The sequence below is a fragment of the Sitodiplosis mosellana genome, unplaced genomic scaffold (genome assembly GCF_009176505.1).
Source record: "Sitodiplosis mosellana isolate CC-2019 unplaced genomic scaffold, AAFC_SMos_1.0 Smas_scaffold_3, whole genome shotgun sequence".
Lineage (NCBI taxonomy): Eukaryota > Metazoa > Arthropoda > Insecta > Diptera > Cecidomyiidae > Sitodiplosis > Sitodiplosis mosellana.
This window is the reverse complement of record NW_022595246.1, coordinates 5792620-5813545: the sequence shown is the minus strand read 5'-3', so window position 1 is coordinate 5813545 and position 20926 is coordinate 5792620. Positions and strand designations below refer to the sequence as shown.

The 20926-nt window shown below is 36.7% G+C and overlaps 1 protein-coding gene across 1 annotated transcript; it reads left to right on the top strand.

Moving 5' to 3' along the window:
* Positions 1 to 2386: 2386 nt before the first annotated feature.
* On the top strand, positions 2387 to 20595 carry LOC129566580 (GATA zinc finger domain-containing protein 14-like). The gene is made up of 5 exons (XM_055442656.1): positions 2387 to 5140; positions 18088 to 18193; positions 18424 to 18638; positions 18757 to 19028; positions 19189 to 20595. Exons 1-5 carry the CDS (start codon positions 3932 to 3934, stop codon positions 19313 to 19315), a joined length of 1929 nt encoding a protein of 642 aa, XP_055298631.1. The 5' UTR covers positions 2387 to 3931; the 3' UTR covers positions 19316 to 20595.
* The last annotated feature ends 331 nt before the right edge of the window (positions 20596 to 20926 follow it).

The window sequence follows — 20926 nt, the reverse complement described above, 5'->3', positions numbered from 1 at the left end:
ACGGAAAGCAGTGAAATGAAGCTATCATAAAATCTTCCAGCGAAACTTAAATTACTTAATCAAAAAGACGGTGCTTATTGTTGCATCTCTTGTAGTGCATCGTTCGCCGCTTTATTTCAGTGTTATGAAAATTTCAATATTCTTTCTTGCGCGCGTTGCGCTGTGCTGTGCTTCTTAGTTTCTGCCTTGTTAATGTGTTTATTGGCATTTTTTCGGAACCGCGTCCCAGCAATCGTGCTTGGTTGCGTAAGCTACGGAAAAAAAGAGAACACAAACACTCTTGAACTTGTTATTATATGGGCATCTGAATCTGTTTTAATCTCATTAAGTGAAAAGAACCGAAATTAAGTGAAAGCAGTGAGCAGAACAACGAAAACGATTGTCTTCGTGTTCTTTTTTTCGGAGGGAGCATTAAAATAAATGGTGAAATAAATTCTCTGGAGAAGTTTCGAATTAAATACAGTTTCCTGATTTTATAAATGGTAAAGTTTAATTGTTTGGTAGTGAACTCACACCTTCTCTCTCTCTCTCTTTCTCTCTCTCTCTCTCTCTCTCTCTCTCTCTCTCTCGAAAATATTCTACATTCTTAATCGCCGTAATAAATAGCAGTTCATTTGAAATTAAAATGTTAAACGAATGAATTGTAATTGTAAGAAACAAAAATGTTGTAATCGAATTTAATCTCTCTTTCGTTTGCTTAATAAAATGTACATATTCAACACCCGCCCACTGGAAAGCATCGAAAAGATGCGCTGAAAAGAATACAGAAGAAAAAAATTCAAATGTAAAGAAAGTGCCACCAAAGTCGTGCACATTGTATGTGGTTATGGTGAACAAACTATTATTCGAAAGAATGAAAGGAAAGAAAAAAAAAACGAAAAACATCTTAAAAGTTTGCTCTTTGTTCTTAGCGCTTGTATATTCGAAGACAGTGAGCGAGCGCGCGCACTAGCGATAAAATGCAATTGTTTACATCGGATGCGTCAGACAATAAGTAAACGACAAGATGTTTTTATCTATTCTCGCTGAGCAAACGACAAGGTGTACAATGTCGTCGCGATGTGTACAAAAATATAGAGGATTCTATTCCTGTTTTAATTTTGTTGTTGTTAGTCTTTTTTCTCTTATCTCAAAATTATACACGACCACATCTAGCCTATATTGACTTGCGTTATACTTTTTATTTCAAGCCAACAACTACCGAACGTAGCACGGCGGCTACGTGCAAATGAATGAATGAATGGATGAGAGAATGAATCCGTTGCGGGCATAAAATATGGATGTGATATCGATAAGAGAACGAAAGCTGACAACCGTCTCTGTTTATTCAATGAATTTATAGAGCCTGAATAAATGATCTCTTTTATGAATAAATTAAATACTAGATTATGATTTAGAGTCAATGGCGCGCGGTGAGTTTGTGTGTGTTTGTTGGAAGAAGCAAGCGGAAATCACTGCATCACGTTCATATCTCGATAGTCTCATCAATTGTAACATTTCGACGAGGGTATTGCTCATGCCATTTGATTAGTTTTTTTTTTCGTGGTGAATCGTGTGCAATTTTCAATGCTTCTTCTTGCTAAGTGCCGCCCACGAGATGATTTCTGCCGCCGGATTTTGAGATCGATTCGCGTTGAAATATCACAACGAACTGTGTGTTCAGGTGAAGTAGGAATTGAAAGAGCGAGAGAGAGAGAGAGAGAGAGAGAGAGAGAGAGAGAGAGAAGAAAAAACAGTCGTTAACCACAAACTGAGCGACTGGTATTGTGCATTGTCAGTGTCACGCATCAGAGACCACGACGGTCAACATACATTACATGTGTTCTTTCTATTTCTACACTTACAAACGGCTAGCACTAGAGTGCCGTTTCGATTCAATTCGATTCGTTTCGTTACATTTAACACACTGCACGTACATCATGCAACATTATTGTTTGTGAGACAAGAGTAGCAAAACAATCGCAGCAGCTACTAACTCATTCATTTTAACTTCCGTTGAAAAATGCTCAAAGGAGTCGAACAAAAATTGCTGCTTGGGTTAGAAAACACACGTCACATAGCTCAGCGTCTTTGGTATCATCGAAATAAAAAAAAATATGTTACACGAAATGACGCGAAAAATGTTTTTCTACGTGCATTTTTTTCATTCAGTCGATCGTCTGCCACATTGTGAATGAGAGAGAAAGATACGAGAGAGAGAGAGCCGGATCGCACACACAACATATAACACAGGCGAATTTTTCTCCTGTTGTCTTCCAATTCTTTCGTTGATCGATAGTTCTGTGCGGAGTCACATACAACACAAAACGGTTGTGTGTAGTAAAAAAAACACAGCAACAACGACGGATTATCGGTATACACACATGCTACATCAGCACAGAGAGACAGAGCAAGAGCCGAAACAAATCACAGTGCTCGAGCCAGCGCAGACAGTCTGTAGCTTTGTGTTGACGAGAACGGAACGTATTTTTTTTCGCTCGCTCGTTCGCTCATTTGCCAGTTCAAATACGACAAACGACGACAGAAAACAAATTTAACCGATTAAATTGAGAAAAATCCTCTCCTGTGTGCGGACAGAAAACGAGCAATTTTATTCGCCTTTTATTTCATTTTTGTCACGGTGCGAATTTTTTTTTTGTTCGTGCTCAATGTGTATGGTGTAGAAAGTATAGAGAGACAGTGATAATATTCATTTTTTTATGGTTATTTTATTAAACGGGAAGAACATTACAACGATTCAAGTGGTAGATTTTCTACTTTTGTTTATGATTAATAAAAAAAGTATCGTTTCTGCGGTTTAATATAAAAAAGACAAGAGATTGTGTATACGGAAGGTGCGAAAACGTCGATTCAATTTAAAAAAAAAAGAAGAAGATAAACAGTAAAGTCGTGTTTATGTCCCTTTATGACGCAAATCAGATTTAGGAACATTGTGCTGGAGAAATTCGTTTTTCTTTTAAATTTCAATCAGTGTTGGTTTATCGCTTACGCTATAGCTCTCGCTTGATCGCGCGTCTCCGTTTAGTGTGAGAAAAATTGCTTTGATCAATTTCAACCGAACGAAAAACTCTGAATGACTGTGTGTGCTATACGCGTAGCGAATTGATCGCGCACGAGAGAGAGAAATGTAATGTTATGAGTCATTTCGACGCCGCACACACTCGCATCACCAGAACAAACAGTAAAAATGATTGTAGCGAAAAATTATTTTAAGGCAAGATTGCGACTCATCCGACAACGCGATGACTGCTGAATTGTTTCAGAAATTTTACATAAAATCAAACAAAAATACCACACACTAAATCGACAGCCAACAAATGGCAGCATAGAAAAAATAGCTAAACGGTTTGATTTGGCAATATACAAACAACGAGTGAAGAAGAAAAAAACCGAAGAACAGAAGAAAAATTTCAACTAGATTCTTTCTAATTCATCATTGGTGAAAGAAGACAAACGATTCAAGAAGAAAAAAAAGAAGACGAATATCGCAGTGACTTTAGATTGTGTGTTCAATAAATCATTTTTTGTTGTTTAAATAAATTAATGAAATATCGCATGTTCTAGATTCGTGTTCTAGTGTGTATATGTGTGAGAGAATACTTTCTTTGCTCAATTTTTCCTCCGGAATGTTGTGGTGATCGAGTGAATTGGAACAGAAAAAAGGGCAAACCAACCATAATATTAGAACAAAGTAATTCGATAGGTCTTGAATTGAAAACAATCCGTCTATGAAATTCGTGTCCACAACAGAATCGACAGAAATAAACATAGTTGTAAGAGACAAGGAACAAAAAATAGAGAAAAAAAGACAAGGACTGAAGAAAGTAAAAAAAATTGTGTTCAAACCCATCAACCAAATGAATTAGAAAAACATAATTTTTTGATGGTCAACTAAATAAATTTGAAAGAAAAAACAATCATCATTTTTGACATGGGATTAATGAATTTTGATGTTATTATAAAAAGTCTAAAAATGCCATCGAATCGCCGACACTTGTGTTTGTACATTTTATTATTTTCGGTAGTTATTTCATACGCCAATGCAATAGACGATCAAAGCGATGCGAGGAGTGATGGCAATAATGCTGCCGCCGCTGATCATTTCGGTCAACCAAATTATATACAGTTAAATACCAAAAATAACAATAGAGATTTAAGTGAGTTTAGTGTAAGAAAACCACAAACGCCACATCATCATCAACATCATTTGAGGCATCAGAATAGTCACAATAGTGAGCATCGATCGAAAGCATCGAATGGGTACCACCACCACCACCAACAACAACATAAACAACATGTTCATCAATCAAATGACAGTGCATTAAATCGAATACCTGGCTATCAACGTCAGGCTCATTCACCGAAAAAACACTCCCATTATGAGGATGATAATGCAGCTGCATCAATTGTGGGGGGCGGTTTCCATACACGAACCCATGCACAGCACCATCAACATCATAGCCAGCAACCGCAGCAGAGATTAACCACTTTGGGACCATTTAGAAGTCGATCGAACAATAGAAGTGGTGGTAGTTGGTCGTCGTCGTCGTCGTCGTCGTCGTCGGGTGAAATATCAAACAAAAGAAATTGGTCAGATAATTTGTCTCGAAACCGACAAGCGCCGGTCGAACAACTCGCTCATTCATCAAAGAACCGAAATAGAACGCCCTACCATCAATACAATCCACACATACGCACCACAAAACGAACAACAACTACCACTACGACAACAACGACCGTTGCACCTGATGATTTTGAAGAGAAAGTGTTTTTTGATGCACAAAATAGCTTTAACAACATTGAATCAGACGAAGATGATGATTTTGACTATAACATTGATGATGATGAGGACAGTGATGAGAATTATGATACAAAAAAACGATCACCGTCCATCGGCTCGTTTGATCGTCATCACACATCGAGTCAACAGAGTAATGAGAATTTTCAACGTGACGATCCCGTTCGAAGTAGCAATGGATATAATGGAATTACCACGACTAACACATTCAAGTCACAACATTCGTCAAACAACGATAATTACCACTTGAATATGCATAATGATGGGAGCATGAATGCCAATCGCGCCACAATTGAAACATCTAAATCATTTGTCGAACGAAATCCGACGACACGGAACAGAGTAAGTGCAAATTGCTCTTTTGTTTCAATTTCTTTCTGGTTTTATTTTCTCTCTCTCTCTCTCTCTCTCATACTCATTGGCTTGTTCCATTCTCAGAACATGCCGTTTAGTGGAAATTGTTGTTCAGAAACGACAAATTTGAAGTGAGAGAAAAAAAAGGCGCGATCTCTTTATGAATTATGTTATTAGTTGGTGTACGAGAGAGTGTTGTTGGCGCGCGCTCGTGAGCGTGAGCGCTCGAGACACCAAGTTTTGGGTGTACTTAAGCTGGGTTATTTGTGTGGTGCCGCGTTTTACACATTCAAATGAGTGGCATATAACGACGGGCAAACGTGTGCCGTTTATGTTTTAGTGGCCATAGTAACACATTACCGATCACGAAAATAGAAACTAAACCACGATATACATTTTGAATACATATATTATGTTCTGTCTCATTCATTCTCGTGCCCAGCCAGTTTTTCGGCGCATTTCCATCTGCACTGTGCGTGCTGCGTATACTAATCCTGCTCTTTCTCTCTCTGAGTGTGTGTGTGTGTGTGTGCGTCTATGTGACACGGCCACATCTATTCACCGCTTGATCTATTACTGTTTTTCTTTCCATCCTACTTCATTTCTGCTAAAGCAATAGGCCGTGTTAAAAAATGCTTTATTTGTTTTGGAGCGGCGCGCACATATTTATGAAGATTTGAACAGCTGGCTAAATAAGTTTTTATTTATTTTTCACTAATTTGTGCTAAACGCGCGTTTTCATTCAATTGCTCCAAATAAATTCTATCCCTGACGAGCCAATGCGCCACGGACGAGCGTGCGCGCATACAGATTGCAAACGCTCATTTCACTATTTCTCTTCTTCTTTTTCTTAATCTTAATCGTTTCGTTTATTTCAGTTTTAGTTCGTTAATTTCTTGATCAAGAGAGTCTTGTACGTACGTCGTGCACACAAGCAAAATTACAAATAATGTGGTGCCATAAATTCATCAGCATTATTGAATTTCATATTTATTCAAACCGTGGGGATTTTTTTCTCTCTCTAATATTTAATTTGAGCATGATGCCATATCAGCCGCATGAATCTATTAGGTCAATCGGTTGATGCGATTTCTATCGCATAGCATTGCCCCGAAAATTGCTTGAGTAATCGAGAATGAAGAAATAAAACAAATCATATGGGAAAACCAAATATTTATTTTAAACAACTCAAATGAGTTGATCATTTGGCACATTCTCAATTGAATTAAATGCGTTCGAAGAACTCGACTATGTGTTTAAACTCGATAAAATAAACAAGCCATAATTTTCAAGAAATGCCCACTAGACTTTATTGACCGAAAACCATAAATATTTCACTATCAAAATGTCATTTCATGTCTATTATATAAGCAGATTTATGTGCACACAACGACTCTTTTTTCCCCGCTTTCATTAAAAGGCGATTTTTTTAAAATGAAACATGCAGCCAACAATTCTGGACAACGGCTCGCATGATATCAAATCCGTCTGTTCGGTTTATTCCGTTCCAGTCAAATAATGTGCACCACATATAAAAGCCACAATGTTAACATGCAAATGAAACTAATGAAAGAATCAATTTGTCCTTTGACAATGCTGTAAATGATGTGAACAACCGAATCAGCCCCGCAACACACAGTAAAATTCTAATCGATGAAATGGCAAAACTTTGGCTCCAGACGATTTTTCATTCATTTCACACTTGCTGCACGCACACGCGTGTGTATTTGTTTATGTGACAAAGTGTTTTTTTTTTGCTGATTCATTAGACAGATAATAATTTGCATGTGAACCCATTTAAAATGGCTGACGTAAATGTTCTCGCAAAGTCAAGAAGATCAACGGACATTAAACCACCACTAAACTAAAGTGGACGAACACAGGCGAACGCAAAAAGCAAATAAAAATGCAATCACAAACAAGTAGTGAAATGCGGGATGAAGCGCTCTCAACTTTCATTAGCATTCCAAACTGAAGCGAACCAAAACCAAGAAAGAAAAAAAAAACAAAAACGCAATCTATCCGACCGACGGCATGCCAATGATTAAATACAAATTAATATTAATTCATACCAATTTCACTTGGTTGACAATTTAAATGGTGTAAAAGTGCTATTTAAATTTTTATTAACACATTCTAAATCGTTATCGCCGCCGTCGCCACCGTTGCGCTTAACGTCTTGTTGGTGTTTTTTTTAGTTGTTTTCTTTTAGTTCCTCCCTTTCGGCGATTTCGTTCATTTCACAGTTTGCCGCCGCCGCTGCTTGTCTATTGCATCGATGACTTCTCACACGCATTAAGTTGATAAATGAGCGTGGTTTTTTTTTTCTTGCTTTCATTCATTCATTTAGTTTGGAGAAATTTTAAGTAGGTCTAGCTATTCAATATAAACAGATTTTTTTTTCAGTAGACCTTTTTGTTGGACGCCTCACTTCACTGCAAGCCATCGTAAATGCTCTGCTTCTTTCTTCCGACATTTTTTCTGAGTTATTCTAAATTTCTTACTCGTATTTTCATTTTCTGTTGTTGTTGTTGTTGTTGTTGTTGTTTATTTTCCCCATTTCGGAATCCGAAGAATCGAAAAAATTTCCAACGGATCAAAGCGCATAGACCGATATACACATATTTAAGAGAATTTCGTGTGAAGAGGAAAGTGCAGTTGGTGACGCGATGAAAATGAAATAACCCAACATGCACGGCAAACATTTATAACATTTTTTAAGCTACTGTTGCTACTACATACGTTTTGAGCACATTATTTATGTAAACAATAAATTTATAGTTCTTTATTATTCATGTGCATAATGTGCATTTCGTTGTTGTTCATGTTGTTGTTATTGTTGTTGTTTTTTTTGGGAAGCAAGTTTTAGTGGCATTTTCGACATTGTTATGTTCTGTGCTGCTGCTGTGTATATTTCATAATTTGTGTTTTTCTGTGTGTTTACACATCGGTCATCTGCTTGCTTCTACGGAACCAACCATTTGTAATCAATTTCGAAGTATAATCATGTGAAATTTCCCACTGAAGAAGGAAGCGAACACAAAACAAACACACACACACACACACACACACACATACACAAAACACCCGAGTAAAACATTTCAATTTGTTCAAATTGAAGCGAGAAGCAACAAAAAGAACAACAGCAACAACAAAACACAGAATTAAAGGCTTAGACCTCATAAACGTTTAATTCATTTTGCGTTTTTTTTTTTGTAAACCAAACAGAACATTTATCATGTATTTTGGGATAATATGTTCATTTTGTGCCCCCGTCGACGATCCCATTTAAATATTGACTATGCCATTCAACTGTATGCCGCTAATAAATAATACTACGAAGCGATAAAAGGTCAAAAATAAATGTTGTCCGAGTAATTCGTTTTAATTTCGTTGGTGTGTGTGTGTGTGTGCGTTTCGCCACCATGTCAAACAGGACTGTAAAATATATCGGGCTATTTGCTTTTATCTGAGCTCGGTTCGGTTCAATTTTCGATTTCCCGTTTCCAAGATTTTTCGAATATTTCACTAAATGCACACACAATGAACTCGCACATTCATTTCACTGACCGTTCGCAGATTGCCCAACCACTTGAAGCCAAATTCATAATAGCACAATGCAATCGAACGAACGAGAGCGGGAAAGATGGCCAGATTACGAATGCGAGACAGAGAAAGCGATTTAAGTACTTGGCACATTGTTCCATGAGTAGAATTTCATTCAATTACGAATTGAATTTACTGTTTTGTTCGTGTTGCTCTTTGTTTGAATGCCACCGCTTTCGCTTTATCGCTCGATTCAATTTGAAATTGAAGATTTGCGCGCAAATACTTTGCCCAATCGATTATAATTCGTATTAAGAGCAAGAGCAGCAGGCGAGAGAGGAAAAAGAACGAAAAAAAACACACACACACAGAGGATCAACGGCATCTTTGGCGAAAAAAAACGAAGCCATGCGCACAAACCTTCGTTAGAAATTGAATTGGCCAGAACCAGATGCTAGCTCTCACCCATTTCAGAATAAAAAAAGCCAGATAAAATAAATGAGGAAGCGTGAACATTGACGATCGCCTTTCGTCTAATTTATTGTTTTTTACCATTTTTATACGCATTTGATGCACAGACACTCACTCACGCGGCCACAGAATTTAGTGGCATGCTCGCACGAGATATACGATGTGCATGGCTAATGGAGATGCGCCAAACCCATGCGCTCGTATCCATAGCAAATTCTGTAGAATCGTCGTTCGCTGTTTTTTTCTCTCTCTGCTGTGTTGTGTTGTGTTGTGGCTCTTGGTTGGGCGAAAAGCGTGTGCAAACAAAACTCCGGCCAATAAGTGATTTCTTTTTATGATTATGTTCCTTTTCCTTTGCGGTTATTGTTATGAATGCCGTGTGTGTGTGTTTACGTTGGGCGCGAGAGCACGAGTGTGATTGCTCACTGCGGTTGCCGTCTTCGAATATATTTTTCTTTCATTTTTTTTCTATTATTTTCTCGTCACACTCGCTAATATTATTCAATATCCCGAAGGTCATTATGACTAGTAAATGAAACACCGGCCGTGTTGTGATGGGCGCTCGCGCGCGTCATTCCATTGAATCGTTCAGTTACACCAGCAAATAAAATGAAATGAGATGTGGAAAAGGACAGAAAAATGGCATAATACGTAAACTATATTGCCCAAGACATGTAAGAATGGATTGACGGAATCACTTTTCACGGCGTCAAAGCGCAATTAGAACACAGTTGCTATAGCAAGCACACCAACCGAACCGACTGAGAGAGAGAGAGAGAATGTTTATTTTAGAATGATCACGACATCAAACACCGCAAATAACAATAGCAATTCATGAGATAACACACCACATCAAGCAAGCAAGCGAGAGCAAAAAAAAATACTTTACACCGCGCATACCAAATGGACAATGGTATGGTTTTGTCGATAATCAAACATTGATCCGGTCAAAAATGGCAATTGTACAATTTGAAAGTGGCTTGATGCGCGCGTGCGCGTGCACGCGGCGCATAGAAATCAAATCGCGCATGGCCAAAAAGGAATGTGCGCTCAATGACAGGCGTGAGAGTGCGAGGGCAAGCAATGATTGAAAAATGAAATGAAAAAAATCTAAACACTATCTCGCCATTTTTCATATGAGAATGTAATAAAAGTTTATTGTAATGCTCACTCTGCATCCATGTTGACACATTCTGACGATAGCCATTAGGTAATTGTATGGCATTAAGTATTATGGGGCAAAATCCTGTATCAATTCAACACGCGTCCATTATTATATAGTGACGGTCTTACGTTTTTTTTCTCTCATTGCCCGATGCTCTTTGCAATGGGCATTAATTTCAATGCAACGCATTCGCCACAATGAATCATCCGGCAATAAACGATGTACACTCATCGCAAATTCCGATTCGCAATGCAACGAAAGAAAGGGAGAAAAACTTGAAGCCAAGAATGGCGAAAAAAAAGTGGTGATTAGGAATTGAAATTGAGCAACAACCAGATGAGAAATCTATCCATTCGTGAAATCTAGACCAACGATGCTTAATGTACAAGGCGCGTGTTTACTTGATTCGCTCTTCATTTTGCCTATGATTCCACACCACTTGATTGAGTGTAAGAGCATGAAATAAAAAAATCTATATCGAATTTGTTTGGATTGAAAATCGCACCGAAATAAATAAATAAAACACTAAACACACATTTGCATATTACACATTTTACGAATTTGTAGCGTGATTCGGAAGAGATCGAGAGAGCAGGACGGTGTGGTGTCGCGGGCGCGCACGCACACACATTCGCGCATCCGCTCCGCCAACAATAATAAAATTAACGACAGACAAACGTAAAAATAAATTTTATTAACATGATCGGGAAATATTTTTAGAACTAATTTCAGCTCTTTGATTTCCAACAGCTCACCAATTTTTCACAGGCTGTTTATGTATGTGTGTGTGTGTGTGTGTGTGTGTGTGTGTGTGTGTTTGTGTCAGAGAAAACGGCTTAAAAGTTCGCCAGCGCGTTTGTCTTTGTCCTCTTTTATTTGGTTGTCAACGCAAATATTCACTTCGTATGTGTTTATAACGTGTTTATATATCTCATTCGCATAAAGCGCCAAATGGCTCCGCCAAACGTAAAATCAGTTCTAGTTAGATTTGGAGAGCATTTATGCTGTGCAAAATAAAAACACAACAACTTTGTCGTTATTATTTTTTTTATTCTGTTCCTCGTTTCATCCACTTAATCTCTCGCGTACGGTTGAGTGTCTGTGACAGTTAACTCGAAGGCATTTGGCAAACGTTGAAGATAAACGATTTGGAACACCATCAATTTTGAACAGCCTGCTAATTTATCCGTCGAGTCGTCGGTGGCGGCGGCGTTTTTTTTATGTTGGTTTATTCTGCCAGTGTCTCAATTTCAACATTGCTGATTTGTTTTCTGATTACGAGAGCCAGAAAGAAAAAAAGAGTAGAGAGCCCAAACGATCGATCCAATCGAAATTGTCTGCCATTCCCATAAAATAAATATTTTTCATTTAAAATTTTTGCTCGTTGTTGTTTCTGTTCGGATTTATCCATTTTGGCGCAAAGTGATTGTGAGTGTGTACGAGGCCGTAAAATGTTGTCGGTAAATACGAGCTGCTTGATTTTATTACTTCAGTTGACTTACGCTCCTGCCAAAGCAATATCGTTTTTTTTTTAAATTTCGAGAAAAAAGCAAATTATTAATTTTCTGTTCAAAGTATTTTGCGAATTTGCATTTGCGGCTGCTGCAGCGCCGTCGACATTGCACGTACACATTTTATGACTTAATCGTTGGCACAAAAAATAAATGGAATTCATAAATTCAATTGACATTTCCTTTGATTACACGTGATTAGCAATAAACACGGCAATTTTTTTCCGAAAGTTCGGTTCTGTATGCGTCACCATTTTTATTAAGCAGTTTTTTTTTGTCAATGATGTGAGTTTTGTGCATGGTGTGAGTGTAATTTTTTTTATCGCTCTCGTCACATTTCAATGAGCAAGTGATCGAGGCGATTGAGTGTCTGTCGTCGCGAGATGCGTCGCAATCACAGCATTCGAAATCGTCCATACAATTCAGCTAAAGAGCAGAGCAGAGCAGTAAATGAAATCGACAAAAAAAGTATTAAAACTTGAATCGAAAAACGGGGGGAATTTTTAAATAGCCATCTGTCAATGGGTTTTAAGTCATGTATAAATTTAAAATCTAAATAGCGACAACAACATCAGAAAAAAAATATGATTTTAAATCTGAATAACAAATAAATGATGATGATGATAATCCATGAAGCATCGATGGCATTCGCGCAGTTGAGTAGAGAGAAAAAAAAATGGAAAGTGAATGTTCAAAATAATTATCATCTTTCGTGTTGGGCGCACTTTTGTGTGCGTGTGAATGTTTGCCCATTAGACTGATGCTACATGATTTTTATTTCATCTTCGTATGATTAGATCGATCATTCATTATGGTTTGAATGTTCTTTTCATTTGTCATACATACACATTCCTGGCAATGACATCGCATCGCCAGAAAACAAATCAGTCGAAACATTTGAGCCGAGTCTCTGCTTTTATTTTTTATGACTAATCGTTTATCTTGTTGACATAATTTTTCAAATAGTCATAAATCGTTTTGTCCACAAGTCAGCCCAACTTCTTGGCATCGCCACACAATTGGTGACGGTTCGATGACAAAATGGATTTCACAAAATGCATTCGCTTTTTCAAAAAGTTATGTAAATTAATTTTTTGATGGGGGGCACTGTGCAGAATGCACACACGAGCTAGCATTTGGAAGTCATTTCAACAAAACAAACAGACGTTCGAAGTCTTACTTACACGCTCTCTCTCTGTGTGTGTGTTTCTCGGTGGCTGCAGAATGCCGAGCCTGAATATATGTTTTTTTCGCCTTTTTTAACGATTTATTTATTGATTTATAAACACTTGAGAGTGTATTTTGTCTGCCACATAGCCATCTCAATTCTAAGAAACCACTAATTTATTGTGCCATATAAACAGAGTTTGAACCCAACAGAAAAAAAGAAGAAAAAAAAAAGAAGCCCGACGAGAAACTGGGTTTTCGTTTGCATCTCGAACGAACGGCCATGGAATGAATGAATTTGTTTTCGGAATTCGAATAGAACAAACTTCTGTTTATACGTCGAATCGAACACATTTAAATTTTTGTTTAATGGCCAGTCTTGTTAATGGTTCTAAAATATGCTTCAATTGAGAGCACACATGCACTAAGAGTCAATGGATGGTTTTTTTTGCTGATGCTACGCTGCCGTTGCTGCTGTTGTCCGTATTTTTATGCGATCACTTCCTTTTCAACAAAAAACGATGATTTTGCTGCATATATTATTGTCTCTAGAAAACATATGTCTGTGTGTCTTTGCCGCTGCCATCCCGTAGGCACACGTAGGATGAAATCGATTTTTTTCCTCTCTCCGTTTGATTCTAACATGCGCACATTTGTTGTATGTGTTGTTGTTTTTTTTGCTGGTTTGTATGTGAAAGAAAAATTCGGAATCGATAAGATCATAAGCAGTAGACCGATGGTGTGCCTCTGTGTGTGTGTGTGTGTGTGTGTGTGGCGATCATACGGGCCAATTTGTTAGTTTCAGGTTCATTGAACATAAAAAAAGCACGCATTGATAGAATTCGTATCGAATGTGCACATACTCTCGAATTTCAATCTTAAAACACATCGATCGCACAGCATCTCTCATGCGCACACACACAACATATATCAACATGTTAACAAGTTACAGGCAAATTTCCATGCCCCATGTACATATATCCAGATCGGCCGCCGTTGCTTATTTCTTCACATATGCAAGCCGCATTAAATAACCATATCCTAAGGGGTCAGAATTGTTTTCTGACTCTCCAACTGCTAGAGAGTCGTGACTCGTGACCTATTAATGTTTTGTACTATTTAAGAATTTTTATTCTCCATATTAATATCATCTTTCATCACCATTCCACACCGGCCAATAATAAAAAAAATGTAATGAAATTGGTTTAGACGGTGCGGTTTATCGAAGAAATTTCTGTCTTGCAGCTATTTGAATGAATCCAAATGGAGCCGCTGTTAGCGCGCGCTAAATGAAGTCATTTTCTCTGGATGCATAAATGCAACAGAATCAACAGTGAATTTGACAAATATTTTCCCATTCGAATTACGGGCACTAATCAAACGATTCCCATCGAATACAACGATTTACGCCCAAAGGGAAACATTCAATCGCGTATTGAAGTTGAATGTACGTGAGCAACTTACTGCTATGGAGATTCTTTTACGAAAGAACTTTTTGCCACGAACCGATTTTGATTCACTTGAATTGAGCAATTCCCGTATTTTTTTTTCTCTCTTTTTTCAATCTTTTTCTCATTTTGATTCAAACATTGTTGTTCTTTTGATCCATAACATTACAGTTTTTTTCATTGTTTCAATTATCTCTCTGCGTGAGGCACGCACTTTCAAACCGAACACTCGAGGCACTTACCCGCCAAAAATATGATTAATCTTTTAATTTATTAATTGCACCCAAATTGAATATGTAAAATTACGCATCGTTAAAAGAAAGTCTATTCTCAGAAGATGGCATCGAGAATTTGCGATACAAATCAAGTTATGGCCTACATTACGGTGTTGACTCGAAAAGTTCAAAGTCAAATTGAGCGAAGTGAGTTATTGTCAAGTTTGATTGATGATTTATTTGGGTTGTTTATTGTAACGGTGTTACATACGAGAAACTCGTTGGAATTTTGGTCGTGTCACATGAATCATGCACACACATAAACACACACACATTATGAGTAGGCCATTGTTCACACAACTCAATTTTAAATTCAATGAATCAGTTTTTTTTCTACTCGAATTTGGTTTTTACGGCTATATTGTCGGCAGATACGCCCGCCTCTTTTTCCACTATTAAAAGGCTCGATAAGGTTTAATTTTTTTTTATTATGTATGAAATAGACACACAATTTTCTATTCAATCAACGGGCTGTTATGCAATCAACCGTTATTTTATGACTCTTGTCATTTTGAGGTGTACTGTGGCTGCTGCTTAGCACACATATATAATTGCATGTACTTCACTTTATGACAACACTAGACGCATGAATTGGAGGTGAAAAACAAAGGCTTTCCATTCATTTCCATTTCTGGTGTGCACCAGTAATTTTATTAACTGCTGCATAAACGATTTTCGTCATTTTATTGTTCGTTCGATCTTTAGAAAAGAAAAAAATTGTGTGGCATACGAACAATGAATGGTTGAAAATTGGCTCTGGGGATCTTGACAAAGTACTTGAATATTTCATATTCACTCGGTCTACGACTATTAAAATTTGAATGCTTTTACGGCGAAACGGAATAAATGCATGCATGATGATGATGATGATGCATTCGTATTGGCATTCGGATGACATTAGATCGTTTGCTTGCCAAACCTATAACCATCCAGTTACCATATGAAATTTCAAAGAGAGAGAGAGAGAGAGAGAGAGAAAGAGAGAGAGAGAGAGAGAGAGAGAGAGAGAGAGAAAGAGAGAGAGAGAGAGAAAGAGAATAATCATGTAGAAAAAGAACACTTACATCTCCACCTGTAGATGTTATGTACGGCATGACTCGAGCCCGGAATTCGTTCTGTTTGTATGACGAGCGATATTCATTCAGATCGTCTGAATCAGACGTGCGCCCCATTTGATAACATTGAGTTCGGTATATTTTTGTTTTCTCTGCGGTGTGTCGTTTCTCTTTCGTTTTATATTTAAACGCATTGTGGTTGTTGTTATTGTAGACATTTCTTTTCCGCTGAAATATATATATTTTTTTGCCGGTTCAGCTGTCAATATGTGTTACGTCTGCGTATCGCGCGTGTTTATAAATCACTGTGCTTTTTTCTCTCTATCCCTCTACCTCTCTTCATTTTCGAAGTTTGTGCGCACTGCATTGTGATATTTTTTTTTTCTCAACATTTCATCATTTTTCATTTATAATTAATTGTGTCTTGTTTTGTCTGATAGGAGTATGTCATGACACATACACAATCGAAACGATCGGCAGGTCGTAAAACAAGTAGAAAATATGTAATTATCAATTCTGCAAGTACTTACAAAATTTTCGTACATATAGAATTTACCATTCGTCAAAAGAGGAGAAAATCGCTTCAATTTCGAATTACACGAGATGCTCGGTGTGCTCGAATCGATTTGTCTTGAATGAAAAGCAACCGGAGAGATGGAGAGAAAGAGAAGAAAGAGCCAACAACATGCCGAAACATGGGCTGAATTAAGCGGAACACACCGTGCAACTTGGTACGTTGCAACGATTTTCGATGAAGAAGAAAAGGTATTCGATTCATCATCATTCACCGCATGTGAAATGGGTTTTGATGATGATCTTGTACTTTTCCATTGTTTAATTTCCAATTTGAAATCGATACGTTTTCGTCTTTCGTATTTATGTGCAATGGATTCATCTTTGGTGCATTAATTGTGTTTATGTGTGTGTGTGATCTTGAATGGTGCAGGCGATATTTTAAAGCGAACCGTTTTATTCGTTGCATTCATTGGCATTTACAAAGCCATTGAGCCGGCAAAACAAAGAAATGGTTCACATGAATTTATATTTTCCATTCTAAAAAAAAAATTACCGATCTGCTGAGTTTTTTTTCGTTCATGTGCACAAAAAAACACACACACACTCTCCACAATAATTACAGATTATTGATCGTTCTGGAGGTGAAGAAAAAATACGACGACTGAACTACATTGTGACTTCTTCGTGGCTAACTTTTTTTTTCTTTCTACACTTCAATTTTCGACCACGTCATCGCGTTTGCTCTTTACAATGATCCGAACGAGTGAGCGTATGTGTGTGTCTGTGTGTGTGTGGCTGAAATTCTCACAAAATCCAACATGCTGAATACTAAAATGCCTATTATCATAAAAAAACAGCCATTTTATAGAGCCAATTGCATATTCAATTCGTTCGATTTAAATTTGTTCGCCAGTTTCAGTTTGCAATTCACATGTTCTCGATCTGTTTTTTTTTTGTTTCTTTCGTTTCGTTTCTGTACATTCCATCCAAATGACTGACGCTTGTAAAACATTCTATTCTTAACACGTCGCAGACTCGCTGGAATCGGGCACAAAAATATTGAAATATTTAAATGATTCCTGAAAATTGATTTGTCACACCGAACATGGTGATGCACGTAATTTTGAATAAATTTTCGTTTCAGAATAAATTCTTTTTTCGTTGCTTTTCATTCGAGCAACGAATATTGAAGATGCCGAATGAGGCGAGTTGAAGAACAGCGCCGCTAAAAAGCGATACAAAGTCACAAATTTGTTGAACAACAAAACCGTGGATAATGATTTATTTTTCATTCGAATCAGTGTTGAAACAATGATATTATCATCGTGTGCGCTCTTTTTCCAGCATTTATAAATGTATATGCAATCGTTGCGCAAGCAGTTTCCGAGAATATCATTACCACATCTAACACATTTCCCATTTACGGCGATACAACACCGAAATTAAGGCGATAATGACCTACGATATGGAGCGACAGTTATCTCGTTCGGTTCACTTTTATCACAATGCAAATTTCACTTTTATTCTTCTTCGAAACGATTTAACTAAAAACCGCCTACAGTTTTGGAGCTTCTTTTTGTTTTTGTTTTTTCGTTTAATTTTGGTGTGTTTTTTTTTTCATCAGGAACACCGATAGAGTTATAATTGAGCTGATAAGCCGAATTTATATATGACGCTGTGATACGGTTAATTGTTAAGCCGAACTAAGATTGAAAATATGACATACATATACGAAGAAAAAAAACTAATGCGTTTATTTATGGTCTTTTTTTCTTCTACAGAATGGCAACCAACCGGGAGACTTGACGAGAGAAAAATTCGAAAGATTGGGTAATGCTGAAGCGGTGCAGAATACATTTAGACAAGAGTTTCCTCTTCACGAATTGAGTAAGTGAATAGAAAATAAATATTAATTTTTTTATGCATGAATTTCTAAACTGAATGCTTACTCGAATTGAATATTTGAAAACAAACCGAGAGAAATGTCTAAATTAATAATAAAAAATGAAAATAAAACCGTATCTAATCGCATTACTGCATTATAATCACGATGAATGGGTTCTTTTGTACGGAAATCTGGATAATAATGCAATATTTTCGGTTTTATAAAAATATAGGAAGGCTAGCAAACGCACATACGAGTCGAATTAACAGAGAGGGCGCATGCAAGTGGCCAAAACCGAAGTTACTTCAAGTTGGAAATCACACTTCCAAGAGATATACACCACACTGCACCGTGTTGCATCGATGCAGCGATGAAACAGGATGTTGCCATGAAAACTACAAGACGTGCCAGCCTCTTCGAAAGGAGAATGTTACATTAGTCTTTTGGGTAAATGCTAATCATTTTCTAATACCAATAATTGGTGTCTCTATTCAATTATTTGTGTTTGATTTTTGGTTTGTGAGAGAGAGAGCAATGATCTAATCCTATTTATTATCTACTTAAGGTGCATTCAAAAGGCCAACCGACCATTGAACAATTGACTTTCGAAAATCACACCGAATGCCATTGTGTGACGAAAATAGCTAATACACCGCTTAGCTACAGCGATGAACCAGTGACGGAAGTTAACACGGTCATAAGTAGATGTAGATGCCCGAGTTATTTTACAAACGTACATCGTTCACAATGTAAATGCGATTGTACATCAAATAAAGTAAATGACATTTGCAACAAGCTGAAGGCAGGACTTGAACACTTTTCGATATTAGAACGCAGGTAAGGGACAGTTTCATACGCGTTTTGATTCGCATTTTGTTTCATACTCAATTAGAAATTTATAATAGTGGTGAATTTTTGCAGATAAATAGGAAAAAAAGCAAAAAAATGACAAATTGAATAAAATAAGATTAATCCAAACTAAATTCCATTCCAACAGATGCATAACGTCCGAAGAATGTGAGAGACCGACATGTGCGTATGGTGACTACGACACAAAAAGTGGCCTATGTCCGCGAGAAGATGAAGCGTTGAACTTTGCCAGCAATACATTAAATGAAGATTAAATTTCATCGGACGGAGTGTTCAACGGCGCCTTAATCGAAGCCTTCATACTTTAAATAGACCCTGCATCAGCATAAATTTATTTAATTTGCATCCATTTTTATTCTATTTGTATTCGATCACTCTATTCAATGCCATTAATTTCTCATTCGAATTGCATTATTTTCACGCGAATTTCATGATCAACCATCAATTTATAAATTACGACTAACCCAATACGATCGATTTAATCAATTCAATTCAATTATAAGAATGTTTTCACGGAGCTTTATCAGTTCTGTGCAAATAAATCATTGTATGTCAATAAGTAATCGAAATTGAATCAATTTTGTATATACCTAAGAAAAAGGGGCGACACTTTTCTGTGCAACAAATAGCAACAACAACAAACTATATAGATGAATAAAGCTAAAATTGTAATAAGCGATTAGATAATGTAATGATTAAGAGTTAACTGCGCTCACACGCCATAATCAATATGTTTCTATTTATATATAAATATGCATATATTCTGAAAATGCATTTATTTGTATTTGTCTACGATTAAAGCGGTTTTTTTTCTACTGCTGGTTAGTTCATAGATTGATTCTGGTTAATAAAACTAGTCGCATTTATTTTATGTAGAACGTAATGCCGAAGGATTTTGTTTCTTTCATACACACACAAACTCGCCCATAATGAGCTCATTCAATTTGGAACTTTCGTATGATTTCTTTTTCTTCAAATTTTTTATTCACTTGATATGCGAATTTTAAGTATTATCAATATTGATTTGCGATGATTTTATATGATTCACATTTTTACTGGCTTTTATTGTAATTTTATTGATATTGATGTATAATTTTTAAACTAATTTTCATAATCAAATCAATGAAAAAGTAAAGAAAAAACGCTGTCACATATAGGTGTTTCCTGGTTTTACGAAAAAGAAATCATCGCTAATTTGATTGACCATGTAAAATGGTTTGTATTTTTATTTTATTAAGTGGAAATTTCGTTTTATGCAAGTCTTTTTTGTTGTTGTTCAAGTTTGTCAACCTTTTGGAAACTATAAATATATTGCAACCATTTGCATATCGTTTCCTTGCCCATATTATTACAATCGCATGGAGAGAACGAGGAAACAACCATCGAATTTTATTTAAGATCCCCCCGTAAATCAATCGCTTTTATGTTAATGCATATTTAGCGAAAATTCACTGTATTACAATCATAAAGCTAATAACCGTATCAAATAAAAAAAACATTCATTGACATTGATTGGAATCGACAACCGGCAAAATGTATGTGTGGTTTTCATTTTGATTGATTTGTTTCAGTTATTCCAGCGGAAGCAGTCGTGAGTCAATTAATTTATGATTCATTCACAGACAACCAATCTAACTTTAAAAACGTTTTGAGCAGTGTTGCATCTCTTCTTAAGGTGGCAAAAAGTTTTATAAATTTTGAACACATTTTCAAAATTTTTTATGACGAAACTGGATATTGCTCAATTGAATAAAGAAAGTAAGAAGTCAAAAGGAGCGCGATGGATACGATTTGATTGGCTTAAAATATTTAAAATAAAAAACTAAGAATCGCACCCTATCATTCGGTCGCACAATTTCTGGAGC

Coding starts and splice junctions, on each gene's coding strand:
- LOC129566580 (XM_055442656.1), top strand. CDS start 3,932: ATGGGATTAATGAATTTTGATGTTATTATAAAAAGTCTAAAAATGCCA. Junction 18,639..18,756: donor ATGTTACATTAGTCTTTTGG/GTAAATGCTAAT, acceptor TATCTACTTAAG/GTGCATTCAAAAGGCCAACC. Junction 19,029..19,188: donor TTTTCGATATTAGAACGCAG/GTAAGGGACAGT, acceptor CCATTCCAACAG/ATGCATAACGTCCGAAGAAT.